Source organism: Leopardus geoffroyi, chromosome B4 (assembly GCF_018350155.1).
Source record: "Leopardus geoffroyi isolate Oge1 chromosome B4, O.geoffroyi_Oge1_pat1.0, whole genome shotgun sequence".
NCBI classification, from domain to species: domain Eukaryota; kingdom Metazoa; phylum Chordata; class Mammalia; order Carnivora; family Felidae; genus Leopardus; species Leopardus geoffroyi.
In genome coordinates this window covers 130,543,545-130,559,814 of record NC_059341.1, presented here as the reverse complement: position 1 = coordinate 130,559,814, position 16,270 = coordinate 130,543,545, and the positions used below count along the sequence as shown (strand labels likewise).

General features: G+C 54.0%; 2 protein-coding genes across 41 annotated transcripts in view; one reads left to right on the top strand and one right to left on the bottom strand.

Annotated features, from left to right (window-relative positions):
- The window catches only part of RBFOX2 (RNA binding fox-1 homolog 2), a 287,044-nt gene extending 280,731 nt beyond the window's left edge, over positions 1-6,313 (top strand). For all 40 annotated transcript variants that reach the window (XM_045466982.1, XM_045466980.1, XM_045466979.1 and 37 more), the window contains one exon: positions 739-6,313. In XM_045466982.1, coding sequence (XP_045322938.1) covers positions 739-793 — 55 coding nt within the window. In that variant the 3' untranslated portion in view covers positions 794-6,313. The remainder of the gene's footprint in view (positions 1-738) is intronic.
- Positions 6,314-7,879: 1,566 nt separating this feature from the next.
- The window catches only part of LOC123591894 (apolipoprotein L5-like), a 31,675-nt gene continuing 23,284 nt past the window's right edge, over positions 7,880-16,270 (bottom strand). The window contains 3 exon segments of the mRNA XM_045466512.1: positions 7,880-8,053; positions 10,369-10,572; positions 11,253-11,456. Of these exon segments, the coding sequence (XP_045322468.1) occupies positions 7,880-8,053; positions 10,369-10,572; positions 11,253-11,456 (582 nt within the window).

The window sequence follows — 16,270 nt, the reverse complement described above, 5'->3', positions numbered from 1 at the left end:
TTTATGTGCCAAAAAGATACAGATCCGACCCCGAAAGAATGACCCAAGGCGAGAGATGTTCCTAGGGAACTTTTTTTAATGGAGATAGGTCGTTAGATAAAAGAAAGGAATTAAAGCCCAGTTAAACTGAGAGAGGGAGGGAGAGAAGGAAGGAAGAGAGGGGAGGGAGGAAGGAAGGAATCAATTCAGATATGTCAAGAAGCACCTAGTTGGCACATTTTGTAGGTTATAGAGGAACTAGACTTTAATATTTAAAAGATTGACTGTGGTTTAAATCCAGCACCATCTCGAACGTGGTATGTGACAGTTAGTGGTCAGAGCACCTGAGCACCTGTTCCCTGCAGACAGGTAATGTGCAAGAAGGTGAAATCAGCTATGATGTCATCGAGGTAAACCGAAACTTGTGCTAAATTTTAAACATCAGATTATTTACTGACTTGGTTTTAAACTCTACTGAGTTTCCCTTCTTTGCTAATTCATGTAAATCATTAAGTACAGTGTCGTCATACCCTCTTCTTGAGAATATTGGGCCAGCAGTGAGTGTCGTGGGTTCTGGTTTGAGCCCCTTAGAGGCAGAAGTTGGTTTCCCAATGTCACTGCACAAGGTCACATCGTACCAGTTGCTTTGAAGCTTCTAAAGAAACTGTTTTCCCAAATCCCTTTTCAGGACACTTTTCTTCACCTTTAATGTTTCTCTCATCAACCTTTTAATTATTTTTATGTCTCTAATTACTGCAGGCGAGTTTATACCGAGGTGGCTACAGCCGATTTGCCCCCTACTGAAGTGACGTGAGACCCCGCAAATGGGACAGCCCCCCAGTTCATGAGGCCTGGCTATTGCAATATTTACTAGTAGAGGAACTCTATAGCAAGATGAAGAGGAAAAACAAACAAACAAAAAAAAAAAAACACAAAAAAAGAGAGAATACTTTTTTATACCTCACTATGTTCTTTGAATATGTATTTTTCCTTTAAATTTCTGCCTTTAATTCTTTTGTTCCAAAGATTGTGCATTTTTTTCTTTTTTTTTTTCCTTTTTTTTTTTTTAACTGTGGTAAAAAAAAAAAAAAAATAATGCATTTCCATGTCTGTATGTCCGTGCTAGCTCATTCTGTCAATCACGGAAGAGGCAGTTCATGAGGAAGGAGAGACCTTAGGAGCTGATGAATGCATGTGATCAGAAATCAGCAGACAGAGTTACCAAAGTGTATCCGGTGCTGAGTGGCTGGGGGACAAGCAGAAGTGGAGATCTTTCTGCGACAGGATATTCTTCTAGTCTTCTGAGTTTCTGGTCTTCGGCAGGCAATTCTGGTTGGCTGTGGCTGGAATCCACATGCTGATAGATGACAGGAATTTGTGCTTGCGAAGCGGGAGAATTAAAAGCCACTGTCCTCTCCTCTTCCCTCCTGTCTTCTCCATCCTTTTTACAATCATCTTACCTGCACAGCCTGAGACGGTTGGCATAGTTTTTGGAATTATAGTATTAATATTTCCAAACACGCTCTCAGACTGTGGATAATAAACACCTCATGAGGAAACCGATCTCAGAATGAACTCCGGAGTGTGAAAAAGATCATTCTTTTCTTTCTTGAGATCCTAGCATTCCTGCTGGGCCTCCTCCTTTCTCTGAACCACGGCTTGGCTCATCTGTCCTTTTATGAACTCCCTGCTCCCATGTCCTCAAGAGTCAGGAATTTAGGACCCAGGGACAGGAGAATAAATAGCCAGCGACCAGATTTCCTGGCTTGAGGGTTAGAAGTACAGAGTGTTGGGAGTCAGTAAAGACAGTAAGGAAAAGAAAAGGGATATCAGAGGGTGTCTGGCAGGGCTCTGATATTCCTGTCCTTTCTCTTACATCAGGAGGGCAGTACAAGGTGTAAAACGTATGAAAACCGTTAGCAAAAGATCAAGCACTGAGTGCCGGGTCCGCTGTCCCTGGAAGCTTGCAGTGGCCGGGGCACGGAAGGGCAGGCAGGGGCGCTTTGTACTGGCTCCAAAGCCATAGGAATCCCCAGCTCCCGGGGCCTCTGCGAGCCACTTCTCTGTCCACAGTCTTGAGCTCTCGTGGCCCTTCCGCCCGGCTTCTCGTCATCCTCCAAAGACGCCAGCCGAGCACCCGCCCACTTGGCATATATACCAACAAACACTACAGGATATCAAATCCGAGCCCCTGAGGTTGCTCCCCTCCCATCCTGGAAGGAGAGTCTGACATGGCAAGGATCTTCTGTGTTGCCAGGAAGAGTCATGTGGTGGCCGCAGCAGTGGGTCACTGCCGCGGCCCTGCGGCTTTGATGTTACATGTATAAGCAAGGTAGGGGAGAGGCGTTTCTCTTCTAGCTGGTAACGATAGAGGCCAGGGTCCTGCCGCATTTCCAAAATGAAGGCCTGAGAAAATAGAAAAGCACGTTCTGTTAGGCTCCCTGGTCTATTCACGTTGGTACTAGGGTGACCTGTCACCCAAGGGATAGCTGCTCAAGGGAGTAATTCAGAGACATGGAGCTTCCGGTTTGGTATGGGTTTATTTTCCGTTTGTGTTTTTGTTTTTGTTTTTGTTTTTTACTCCTGCCTCCACACATGTTCTTGACTGATGACTATTCGTGTCCCTGAATTAAAATGACTGACACATGGCAGCATGAAGCATCCTTTGTAAGCAGAGTGATCTGTCCGGGAGGGACTGGCCTGTCGTGTAAAGCACAACTCTTCTCCCCCCTCAGAAGCCCCGCTCTCCTGATGACCGGGGGAGAGGCTGTCCCTGAAACGAGGGGAGACGTCAAGGAAGATAGAGGCCTCGATGCAATCTTAACTGATTCTGGGGAGGACTGCGTGGAACAGGGGACACCAAACTGCCCGGGCCGTTGGCCACTTTGAAGGGTTCTCCTCCCCAAGCCAAAGTTTGTGGTTCGTTGCCGTTAAGACAATTTTTGTTGTGTTGTATATAAATATTTTAGTTAGAGGAAGGGTTCATGGGATGCGGGGGCTATCACAGTTCTAGAGAATGGGGGCAGGGAGGATTTTTTTCCCCCCTTTGCTTTTGGCTTTTGTTTTGAGGGAGAGCTTTTACTGACTAAAGACACACAGAAACCTCGGGTCGTGTTCAAACAGGGGCCATTGACGAAAATGGCAAACCACGGCTCGGTGGAGACCAGGCCAGATTTTACGTGGTTGTGGCTGTCGCAGGGGAATGAGCTTAATCATTTGCTCTTCTTTTGTCCGAGAGAGAGACCAGGACGGTGGGAAAGGGAGAGAAGGCGGCCCCCACCGCCCTTCGGAAAGAGGCAGAAGCTGGAGCTTGGGGTTCCTTGCGTGCATTTCAGTTCAGCGGGTTCTGGCTGAGGACTCCGCGGGCAGGCCCTGCGTGCCCTGCTGCGTCTCCAGGGATGGCTTTGAGCACGGCTTCCTCCAGCTCCCTTCTCTAAGGAAGGCCAAGCAGAGTTCGGCTTTCGCCAGAGGGCCTTTGCTTTTTAGCGTCAGCACTGAGACTCGGGGCTCCCGTGAGCACCCGAAGGAGACGGTGTCGGCCTCCCCCTCACCTCTTGAACTTTGAGACTCCGTACAGCCAGCCCCCTCGGAGGCAGGTTCCTCGGAGCACCGAGGCTTGTCTGCTCCCGGCTCTGGTTCCCGTCGCACCGAGCGACCGAGCCGGGAGGGAGTCTGGCGTCTGGGGGTTCGTGGGCGGATGCCGCTCGATGATCCAAAAACCTCACCGATGCTGAAGGCCAGCACGTGACCGATTTCCACAGCTTTCCCGTAGCTCCTGGCGTGGACTCCTGTGCTTATTAGCATCTTACTCCTAGAGAAGCTGGGCTCCTTTAAGGAGACCCCTAGCGAAAACCGTCCTCTCGGTCTCCCTCTTTCGGCCCAGAGAGCTGCCCGTAGGTCTTTTCTGGAATCCCTTGTGGTGCGCGGTTCACCGGGTCAGACGTTGTGACTCAGCGTTGTTCAGGCTCTCGGGTTTGCCGGCCTCGCCGCCGCCCCCAGCCTCCGGCAGCCACGAGGTGGGATGGAGCCGGTGTCACTTGTCCTCGAAAAAGAAGGTCACCGGGGCTCAACTCCTAGTTGAAGAGGGGAGCTAGTGGACGTTATTCAGTAGAAACCCGGGACAGCAGCTTTTCCTGAAAAGTAGAACCCCTCAGGGGCTGGGCTGCTCTGACTTCAGGTCATACTTTCCTAGCCGTGCAGCGGAGCAGTGGGTGAGTCAACACCCCCCGTTAGTTTCCCGATGGGAGGGAGGTGTAGACTCGGGATGGAAGCCACCTCGGGGACCTGCAGGAAGGCCTTGATCACCCCCCTTTCCTCGGGCAGGCACGCGAGGCCACGCCAGGGTCCATCTGGAAGGCACGCCGGCCGGGAGCCCGGCGTCCAGCCCCCTCTGCTGCTTGCAGCCTCTAGGACAGTAACATTTGCAGAATTGCAGACTTTTTTCCCCCAGTTGATAGGAAGAAAGGGACTTTGGGGGGTGGGGGTTGGGGAAGGGGTAGTGGTGTTTTAAAAAGCATAAGTTACCTGTTTGCACTGTTATAAGATAGGAAAAAAAAATAGTGGGCAAGGTGAACATCAGACGTAAATTTGCGTGTTTTTATTTTGTCATGCTCTTGAAGATGTCTGACCATTTGTAGGTATACACCAGTGAAACTTGATTCTCTGTTGCATCAAACACTTTTTTTTTTTTTTTTTTTTGGCAATGTTACTGTCCACAAACCTCTTCTCCCCTCCCTTTCCCTTTTCCTGTGTACTTCTTCATAGTTGCTTTACTGATCAACCAGGCAATAGCCATCCAAGAGCTAGAGCGTGAAGCAGGGCCCTCTCCAAGTAGGCTCCGGGTGTCCTAAGCCAGCACGCGCCCTCTGGTTTAGTGAGTGCAGTCGAGTCCCTGGCACCTGTCTTGAAAACAAGGCTTCCAGACCAGACTCCAGCAAGTTCTCGAGTTCCTGAATCCGATGGACCAGGAGCGAGGCGCTGAGCGTGGAGGGGACCCCTCGGGTACCGAAGTTGGCTGTAGTAGCTGAGTTCTTCTCCACGTTACCGGAACTGTAGCCAGTTACAGTTTACTCAGGAAAACGGTAGATCAATTCAGCCATGGTAGTGCTGGTTGGCAGGGATTGGTAACTGAGGGAACTGCTCGTCAGCCAAAACGCAAACCTTGCCTTTAAGGAGACTGCCAGCGGGGGGCTGGGGGGGGGGGGGAGGGCCTTTCCGTGTCCCTTCTGGCTGGTGGTCACACACGCCTGTGTGGGGAAGGCCCCGTCACACTGGCAAGCAAAAAGGGAACATCAATTCTCTTTGCTCTCCCCACCCCCTGCCCCAGTCACCGACACCAGATTCCCAGGGGGTACACGCGGTTTTGAATTTTTTTTTTTTTTAAGTGACTTTCGGTTTGGTTTTTCTGGGGACTGATAAGTGCTTTAAGCAATGTCTCTACCCCGTTGAGACTCCCAGCTTAGCCATTTTCTTGTATTTTTCTGTTCACAGTATTTGTGTGTGTGTGTGTGTGTGTGTGTGCTCGTTTTGGCTGTATTATATATCGAGTGATGAATTGATCCTCTTTTTTCCCTAAGGGATATGAACTGTTTTTGTTTTTGTTTTTTTTCCTTGTGTTCTAATTCTGCTTGTGAATAGCTGGAGCAAACCTGGGGCTGACACACGTAAGCTAGGGCTCAAGTGCTCAGAGAGCCAGCGCAGTTGACTCGTCCCTGACGGGCGACCGACCTGTGTCTCTGAGCCTTTCAGTCCAAATCTTTGCAAGGCTGAAAACGCCACAGACCCTCTCCTCTCCTCCCCACCCCCCATGGCAGGGACTGGACCATCCTGACATGCAACACGCAGCCTCTCCGGCCCCCTCCCGTTGCCATGGCAAAACAGGTACCTTAGGGGCACGGGGGCATCACGTGGGATGCTTGTATAATTGACCACCTCGCCTTCTCTCCCCACCCCCTCACCCCCAGAGTCACTTCCTAGGACACCCGAGCTGCTTGCCCAGGGTCCTGTTTCCCTGCGAACTCCAGAGAAGCACCCCAGGGCTTTGTGACAGTCTCTGACTCCCTCCCCTTCTCGTTAAGAATCATATTGTATAGTAGCTTTCAGACCATACAGTATTCATTGGGTTACTCCTATTATTATCAAGTAGCTGGAATTGTGAAGGTCGGAGTAGTTAGATCTTTAGCTTTTATTCCTTATTTTTTTGTATTACTATCCATGTGTATAAATTATTGATCATGTTGCTGGCTTTTATAAACTCTAAGCAAAGGAGGAGCACTGCCTCTGCCTTTGCAAATGGTAATGAAGCACTGTTTTTAAATAAAAGAGAGAAACACCATTCTTGGGCCTGTGTGCGTTGATCCGGGGATCCCTGTTGCCTCCGGGAGGCTCAAAACCTACCCCTTGGATTTGACTTCTTCAGAGGGAGGAGAGAGGAGGCAGCGCGGCACTTTCTGGGCAGAGGGCGCTCTGGGTCTGGGTCTTGCGGGGGGGGGGGGGGGGGGGGGAGGTAGGTAAGTGAGGCCTGAGTCTGGGGGAGGGAGCTGAGGGGGGAGGGAGGGGGTGGGGGCCATGGGGGCGGTGGGGAGTGCCTCGCCGTGGGTTCCTCTGGGCTGGGCAGAAGCTGCATTTTGTGCTTCTGCCTCTGACCTCCTTTCAGCCCTCGTGCTCTCCTGGACTCCTCGCTGCCCCCTCCCCTTCCGGCCACTTGACCTTCCTGCCTCACTGTCCCTGTCATGGTGTCCCCTGGGCTCCTGTGCCCTCTCCTTCCTGTGGGGTCCTGCTGGCCCTTCTCTCCCCTGGCCAGACCTTCTCACCCGCCCCTCCTGTGCTGGTTTCCCCCCTCCCCCAGTCTCCAGAATTCTCCACGAGCCTCCAGTGCCCTTCGCTCGGCTCTCCGGTCACCTTGCTTCCTGTTCCGTGGAGGAGATGGAAGTGCCACCGTCTCCCTGAAAGAATGTGCTTTGCCACCAGACACCTACCCGAGTTCACACCCCTTCCCCCTCTCTCCTCTTCTACTGGAAACACATTCTTCACCTTAGGAGCTGCCCCCACACTCATGCCCCGCACCTCATCCTTCCGGGGACCTTTGTCGTGCCCTCCTGCGAGGTCAACCTTTCATTTCCTACTCGTTAGTCCCTCTGGCATTTAAACCTACTTACACCTTTAACATATTTTTGAAGGAATTCTGCAAGATCCCAGGTCCTCTCCTACGTGACAGACTTCTGGAATCGATTTCTGCCTGCTGATGCCCCGTGATCCTTCCACCTGCACAGCCACCGTGGGGGGGGGGGGTGAAGGCTCCCTCTGCTGCCACTGCGCTAGCTAGTGGGTTCCACTTCCTCTCCAGTGGTCCCCGTTTCCCTCCATTTGCCCAGCAACGCCCACCACCAAAGTCTGTTCTCCGTTGGTAACCCGCTTGTTACCAACACGGCGCGTGCGTGGTCATGCGCTTCTGTCCAGAACACCACCTGCTCAGCCCCCGACCCTGGTCCGAGCGCCTGGGCGTCGGGACGGCCAGCACCAGGCATGTGGAAACAATCTGTTGGGGGCAGGGGGGGTGGGGCGGGGAGGGCTGCATGAAGTGAGACACAGTTTCCAGCCTGCCTTCCCCTCTGTGGTCACCCCGAGTGAGTGAGTAATCGGGTCCCGCTTGAGAGCCATCCACGTTATCTTCTCGAGCTTGAGAGCCATCCACGTTATCTTCTCGATCTTTCTCGCAGCCCCGAGGCAGGCACTTGGGCACCGGCCCTCCCGAGTCTCTGGGCGCCCCCTCCTTTGCTGAGTACACCACGTGGGCAGAGTCCTGACTGCTCTTCTCCCAGGCCATCGCTAGGGGTGTGTTTGCAGCCAAGTGCCCCCCCCCCCCCCCAGGAATGAGCGTCTGTCCGGGACAAAGAACAAGCTAAGCCAGACGGGGATCCTCCGCATAATCCGGCTGCAGCGTAGACCTTCGGCATCCATCCGGGCTCCTATCACCTCTCCCTCCACGCCCATGGGACTCGGGGACACTGAGGCTCCCGCAGTCCCCTGTGCCAGGAGCACCAAAGCCCTCTGTCTCTGCCCCAGTCTCGTGTTTCTGCAAGGATGCGGGAAACGGTAACGGGCCAACCTAGCCTCCAAGGAGGGAGAAGTCAAAGCCCAGACCTGATATGTTGTCACTCCCCTATTTAAGACGTGGAAGCTGCAGAGAGGTGACCTAACTTTTGCCCTAAGTCACCTAAGTAGGAAGCGGCAGCCCCAGGATCCAAGCTTAGCCAGTGCAGCCCGAGTCTGTGCCCTGTGACCTCTGAGCTCTGGTGTTTCCTGGCGCTTCCCTTGTGGGAGCTCCTGCAGGGGGCGCCTGGGTGGCCCAGTCGTTTGAGCCTCCGACTTGGACTCAGGTCGGTTCGTGAGTTCGAGCCCCGCATCAGGTTCGCTGCTGTCAGCCCGTCAGCACAGAGCCCGCTTGGGATCCTCTGTCTTCCTCTCTCTGCCCCTCCCCCGCTTGCGCTGTCCCCAGTAACGAATATGTAAAAAAGAAACTAAGGGACTCCTGCAGAAATCCAAGAGCCAGCCAGCTGTACCCTGCCCCTGGCTGGCCCTGTGTCTTCTGTAGGGTCCTCTTCCTCCACCCAGCCTGCAAGTCCCCGTGTCCCTGGGCCCCTCCCCTCCCGAGAACTTTGCCGTCAGGTTCCGCTCGCCGCAGGTGACAGACCACCCCCCCCCGAAGTCCGGGACCCCCTCCCCCAAAACTCCACACCCCGGAGATCATCTCGCCACCCCAAAACTTGCATTCCCTCGGTCGGTGAGCTGAACGAACGTTGGCAATCACCGTGTTGAAACCCAAAGGAGAAAGGAAAGGACGAGTGAAAACTCCTGCTCAGAGGAGGGTGTCCCCCACGTTTGCCTCGGGCCCCTGCACCTTCTAGGTCTGTTTTCACTGCCGCGCCGTCCCTCTCGCTGAGCCAGGTGTCCGATTGTAGCGCCCTCCCCGGCCCCAGCCTGCTCTGCGCCCAGCACCACTGCCCATGCCCGGATCCACCTGCCGCCCCTCCCGCTTGCTCTGCCCAGGGCAGGAGCGGGGCCCCGGCACCTTCCACCTCCCCCCACCACGCTGCCTGGCCTCCTGCCCCTCCGCCGAGCTCGTTCCGTCCATCTAACCTCCTCTGCTCGGAAACACAGCCCCGGCTCTCATCCTTCTCCCCAATTAATTCCTGCCCCTCAGTGACTGGCCAGTCGCAGCGAGCCCCCTCCACCTATACGACTTCCTATTTGACCTCCTTCGGAGCCCTTAGCCATCCCGAAATCATCTCAGGTCAGCTGGCTCACTCGTGTGTTTGCTTCTAGGTTTCTCTCACTCCTTCCATTAGATTCTGGTTCTAGAAGGTGAGCCCTGGCACAGAAGGGGGCGGGCAGCCTCAAACACCCCGCTGCATCCCAGGGCCCGGCCGGCCGTGTGGCCAGCACTCAGCACAGCCACTGGTGAAGGAAGGATGGCCGGACCCCTGCCTCCAGAATGTTCCTCTCCTGGCCTGCCAGCCCTCTACACGTGGGCCTGGATTCTCCTTCTAAAATAAATGTGACCACATCATCCCTTGCCTCAAAATCCTTGAGAAACTCCCATTTTCCAGAGTCTAAAATCCAAATTCCTTAACACGGCACTCAAGGCCTCCACGCCCCCAGCTCGGGCCCCCTCGCCCTCTGGCTCCCGTGCCCGCCCGGCCCCACCGCCGGGGACTGCCCTCCAGACAAGCCGTTCTTCCCTCTCCCCTGGCCTTTGCCCCTCTTCCCACACCGAATGAACTTGTCCTCAACTTTCAAAGCTCAGATCAAATGTCATCTCTTTTGGGGGCGCCTGGGTGGCTCGGTCGGCTAAGCGTCCGACTTCGGCTCAGGTCACGATCTCACAGTTCGTGAGTTCGAGCCCTGCGTCGGGCTCTGGGCTGACCGCTCGGAGGCTGGACCCTGCTTCGGATTCTGTGTCTCCCTCTGTCTCCGCTCCTCCCCTGCTCACCCTCTGTCTCTCTCTCTCTCTCAAGGATAAACAGTTTTTAAAAAGTCATCTTTTTTTTTTTTATTTTTATTTTTTTTTAGGTCAGGGAGGGGCAGAGAGAGAATGGGAGGGAGAGAATCCCAAGCAGGATCCGTGCTGTCAGCCCAGAGCCCCACTCGGGGCTTGAACCCACGAATCGTGAGATCATGCCCTGTGCCAAAGTGGGACACTCAACCGACTGAGCCACCCAGGTGCCCCCCGCCCCCTGCGCCCCGCCATAGTGGGCTCTTTACACGTTTTATTTTGTCGACTTGACCCCCTCCCACCCACATCAGTCTTTCCGCTTGACAGACTGTAGCCACGAAGATCTATTTTGAGCCACGTTCAGCCCACTGCTGCAGCATCCGCTAACCACGCACACGGGTGCCACTTGAAGACTGGGCCCGGAGAAGCCGGATCTTCCGCTGGGAACGGTGCTCGTGTCTGGCCTCCCAGCAGACCGAGCTTCCGGAGGGCGGAGAACCATCAATCGTGTCCGGTTTTCTGCCGCCTCGCTGGGCACCTGCCCGCATATACTTCAGTACAATATAAACTGTACTGAAGGTGCCACAGGAAGACGCCATCTGGAACACACAGCCCGGGAGGTGACAGGCACCGAACTCTGACTCCCCAGAGGTTTCCCGGGAAATACGAGATGACTCTAGGATGCGGGTCCGAGAGGTGGCTCCCAGCCTCAGGCTCCCGTCCCTGTGCCTCCGAGAGGGGCTTCTGGACTCTGCCCTCAGCTCCGCGCACCCAAGGTGCCCACGGCTATCGCGATGGTGACCAAGGTCATTGGTTTTTTTTTTTTTTTGGCCAGGCTTCTGTTTCTCTCGGCCGGAGCCAGCTCTGCGCTCTCAGTCAAGTCTCTGCCCGCCTGCCCCGCCGCGTCTCCACGTATAGAACGTTCAGGTAGACCGGGGGGGCCCGTGGGGACCCTCCCGATGCCGCAGCGCAACCGGTCTCCCCAGGTGAAAATCAGGCCTCGACAAATGCTCGGTCCCAGGGCCGAGGACGGTCTGCTCGGAGACCCCCAGCCCAGCGTTCTGTCTTCCCCTGGGAGCAAAGTTCCTTCTCCTTCTCCGCTGACAACAGGGCCTTGCACCCGCCGCGCCCCGCAAAGAAGCCTCCGGAGGGCAGTTGGACCAATACTCTGACCAAGCGGGGTCCGAACCCGGCCCCGCCCGGGGCCTTGGCAGGAAAATGACGCGCGGATCTTGGGAACCGCCTGATCCCGCTCTCGGCCGGGCCCTGCGATTCTCACCCCGAGCTGCAGGGCAGAACCACCATTGGCACACCCGGGCTGCACGCCCGGCGGGTTCTGCCCCAGCCGGCCTGGGCGAGAGCTGGGCCTCTGGATCCTGTGAAGAGGGAGGCGACGCTGGCCTGGGCCCTGGCTGGAAACCGCCACCCTGAATGATCGGGGATCCCGCCGTCGCCTCAGAGGCTGGAGACCTCCAAAGTCCTCCTGAGAGAACACAGGTTCACTTAGAAAGGCTGGCATCGACACCCCCCTCCATGGTCGCAAAGGCACCACGCCTGTGTGGGTGGGGAGAGCAGGCCTGCGGGGACTCTGTATTTGCACTCAGTTTTGCCTGAAAACTCCTCTAAAAAATCACGTCTGTTAACCTTTCTTTTTCCTCTAGAAAATAATGTCTCTCGCTCTTTTCCTTTCCTCTAAAAATGAACGTCTATTAATCTTTTTGTTTAAGTTGATGTATTTCTTTTCAGAGAGACAGAGATATTGTGAGTGGGGGAGGGGCAGGGAGAGCGGGAGAGGGAGAATCCCAAGCAGGCTCTGGCGGTGTCCGTGCGGAACCCGACGTGGGGCTTGAACTCAGGAACCCGTGAGATCGTACTTGAACCGAGATCCAGAACCAGGCGCCGGGGCGCCTGGGGGGCTCAGTCGGTTGAGCGTCCGACTTCGGCTCAGGTCCTGATCTCACGGTTCGTGAGTTCGAGCCCCGCATCGGGCTCTGGGCTGACAGCTCGGAGCCTGGAGCCCGCTTCGGATTCTGGGTCTCCCTCTCTCTCTCTGCCCCTCCCCTGCTTGTGCTCTGTCTCTCTCTTAAAAATAAACATTAAAAAAATTAAAAAATAAAAGGAGTCGGACGCTTAACCAACTGAGCCACCCGTTCGCCCCTGTTAATCTTTTTTCAAACGCAGGGAAGGAGGCAGCGGGTCGGTCTCAGTCAGTGACCAGCTGAATGCAAGGGCCATGGGTCTGTGCACCGCAGCCAGATCCCTTCTGGAACACGCCGGTTCTCAGATGCCCTCCCGCTCCCATCTCCGTGGAAAGCTTCTGTCTGCCGGGACCAAATTCGAAACCTCCATACCCAGGCACTGAGGGCACCTTACGGTTCTGGCTTCAGAGCATCTTTCCAGGCTTAGAATCAATAATGAGGAGCCCAAACTGGAAGAGCGAAAGGCCATCCCTGTCTCCTCCTCCCCCCACCCCCCAAAAATGGGAGGCCACCCCCCCCCCCCCCCCGATGGCTCAGTAGGCACGAGGCGCTCTGTTAGACGCCTTTATCCCACCTCCTCGGTTCCGGGTCTCGTCTACAGGAGAAGGAGGCCGGATGACCAGACGGGGTGCGAGCTCTGGAGGAGGCAGGAAGGGAGGCTGTACCCTGGCCTCCCCGCAGGCTCGCAGTAAAGCCTCCTCCAGGCTGTCCCTCGAGCTTGTTAGAGGGCTGTGTGGCGCTGCGGCCGGAGGGGGCAGGTGTGAGCGGCGGTGCTCTCAGAATCCCGGCGGCTTCACCATCACCCTCGGGCTCCGTCTGGGTTCTGAAATGACGGACTTCCCGGTTCACGGGTGGCCTTTTCCCATTTCAAAAGCCAGAATTCTAGATACTCAAAAGTTGCTTCTTCTTTTTTTTAAAGTTTACTTTGAGAGAGACAAAGAGCGCAACTAGGGGAAGGGCAGAGAGAGAAAGAGAGAGAGGGAGAGAGAGAATGTCAAGCAGGCTCTGTGCTGCCAGCACAGAGCCCGACTCAGGACTCGAACCCATGAAATGGCGACATCATGACCGGGGCCGAAACCAAGGGTCAGACGCTCGCTCACGGAGCCACCCAGGCGCCCCTTAAGTTGCTTCTTTTGAAGCACTTAGACCAGAAGTCGGCAAACTTTCTGTAAAGCACCAGATAATCAATATTTGAGGGTTTTTAAAAAAATTTTTTTTAATGTTTTTATTTATCTTTGAGAGGGAGAGAGACAGAGAACGAGTGGGGGAGGGACAGAGAGAGAGCGGGAGACACAGAATCCGAAGCAGGTTCCAGGCTCCGAGCTGTCAGCCCAGAGCCCGACGCGGGGCTCGAACCCACGAACCGTGTGATCACGACCGGAGCCGAAGTCGGATGCTTAACCGACTGAGCCACCCAGGCACCCCTTGATATTTGAGGTGTCGCAGACCGCCTGGCCTCTGTCAAGGCTTCTCAAGTCTGCCATTATCGCGAGAAAGAAACCAGGGGCTCTCCCCAAACAAAGGGGGGTGTGGCTGTGCTCCAATGAAACTTTATTTACAAAGACAAGTGGTGAACCAGATTTGGACCCTTGGCGATCATTTGCTGACTCTTGCCTTAGACCAACCCCAAGGCTCCAGAAATCTCCGGAAGAGTGTAGGTCAGTGCATGTGAAAATTCTCCCACCAAGCACAGACTGAATATAAACGCTAATCTGGGTGTGTGCACCCAAGTGTAAACGATGTGAAATCTCCACATAATGTTTAAAAGTAAGTGATGTCAGGATTGGCTCACTCGAAGTTAAAATGCCTCCAGCCTACAAACACAGACATGTACAAATTCCAACCCGACTGTTCCTTAATGGTCTGACCTTGAAAAAGTCACTTAGTCTCTCTGAGCCCCCTTTCCTAACTGGGACGCTTTTTAGTGTTTATTTATTTTGAGAGAGAGAGAGAGAGAGAGAGGCAGAGAGAGAATCCCAAGCGGGCTCTGCGCTATTAACACTGGGTCTGATGCGGAGCTCAGATTCACAAACCTTGAGATCGTGACCTGAGCCGAAATCAAGAGTCGGACGCTTAGCCGACTGAGCCACCCAGGCGCCCCTTTTAATTGGGACACTTAACCAAGGCAGTGTAGGGCAGTGGTTAAGAGCAAGGCGTCGAGGCTCAAGAGGGTTCGGAGTTCCATCCCTGAGCGGCCGCCTGCTAACTGGTCGACCTTGCACAATTTAATGTCTCTGTGCATTAGATTCCTCACCTGTAAATTGGAGATAAATGTACATACTGGCGGCGGGGGGGGGGGGGGTTCAAGGATGAAGTAGGACAGTATTTATAGAGTACTCAGCACAGTGTTGACAAAGTACTAAGCAGTAACTATGGGCTATTTAGCACAATTCCCAGTGCATAGTAAACCGTATTTCCTCGTTTCTTTTTTGAGAGGGGAGAGGGACAAGAATCAAGGAGAGTCTGGATTGCACGAGGATTCCTCAGGCTGGGAAGGTTCGAATGACCCTTATTGCTGATAGGGAATAGCGCTGAAGATTCCCCACGGCGACAGTCTCTTAAAATATGTGTGAAAGGGGCGCCTGGGTGGCTCAGTCGGTCAAGCGTCTGACTTCGGTTCAGGTCATGATCTCGCAGTCCGTGGGTTCGAGCCCCGCGTCAGGCTCTGTGCTGACAGCTCAGAGCCTAGAGCCTGCTTCAGATTCTGTGTCTCCCTCTCTCTGACCCTCCCCTGTTCATGCTCTGTCTCTCTCTGTCTCAAAAATAAATAAACATTAAAAAAAAACATTTTTTTTAAATGCTACTTCCTTTCTTGACTTCCACTCCCTGCTTCCCCACCTCCCCCCACTGCAGTGATTTCCCCAGTTTCCTGGAAGTTTCTCCAGAAAATCTCAAAAGCTTTGTCTATATTTAAGTCTCCAATTTCTTTCCCCCTTCTCTTAAACCCTCTCCAGTCAAGCTTTCATCTGCCACTCTGCCATAACTGCTCTTGTCAAGGCCACCGATGGGCTCCACGCTGCCAAATCTGATCAGGGCTCAAACCTCATCGTCCTCGAGGCTTTCTTCCCTGGGCTCCCAGGACACCCCACTCCCGGCTCCCCTCCCCCCCTCGGTGGCTGCTCCTTCTCTGTCTCCTTCGATGATTCCTCCACTTCTCCCCGTCCTCTTCAAGCCAGCGTGACCCAAGGCACTGACCTTGTACATCTGCTCTTTCGTACGTACACGCACATCCTTGACGACCCGGTCCGCTCTTGTGATTTTAAATATCATTTATTTACAAATTTGTGTCTCTCACCAGTTTGGTGTTGGAGATCTGGCGTCTTGAATCTAGACACACAGGTCTCACCATCTACTCAACACCTCCATTTGCTTGGCTGTTGGGTGTCTCAAACTTCGCCATGTCCAAACTGAGCAACTTGATCTTGCCCTACACTCCCACGACCACAACACCTGTTTCAGGTAAGGACCTGTTGTCAGGGTAACACCTGGGTATTATGGTGGTCTTTTTTCTCTCACAAAACGTGGGCTCTACCTTCAGAATAGGTCCAGGCTCTGACACGTCTCACCACCTCCACGGCCACACCATTTCAAGCCACCGTCTTCTCTCCCAAGGACTGTGTCAGTCCCTGGGGTAGCCTTGCCCCTATGGTCTCTTCCCCACACAGCCACAGGGATGCTGTTAAAAGCTAACGGAGATTATGTCATCCTTCCGCTTGAACCCTCCCGATGTTTACCCATCTCACCCAGTAAAAGCCAAAATCTTACCACAGCTTATAAGACATTGCACTTTTTGGCCTCCATCTGACCTCATCTCCCTTCCCCTCTTGGTGCCCCCGAGCCATTACTCTGCTCCTGTCACGCAGCCTCCTTCCAGCTCCCTAAACCTGTCTTTGCTGTCCCTCTGTCCGGAATGCTCTTCTCCCAGATATCTTCTTGGCTGGCTCCCTCACCGCCTCCATGTCTTTGCTCAGATAAAAGCCTCCCTGAGGTTTTCCCTGATGATCTTATTTAAAATTGCGTTCTTGCCCCACCCTACACTCCCCAGCCTCCTTCCCAGATTCATCCTTCTCCTTAACATCCATTACTTTATATTATACTGTATAATTTACTTATTTCTTGTGTTTCTTGTCTGCCTCTCCCACTGACTCTCTCACCACGAGACTATAAACCCCATGAAGGCAGGGATATGTTTTGTTCACTGCTCTATCCCACTGCTTAGAAAAATGCCTTTCACTTGGTAGGTATTAAGTATCTAGATGGGTGGATGGATGAATGGATGGATGGATGGACAGATGGGTGGGTGAATGGATGGATGGAC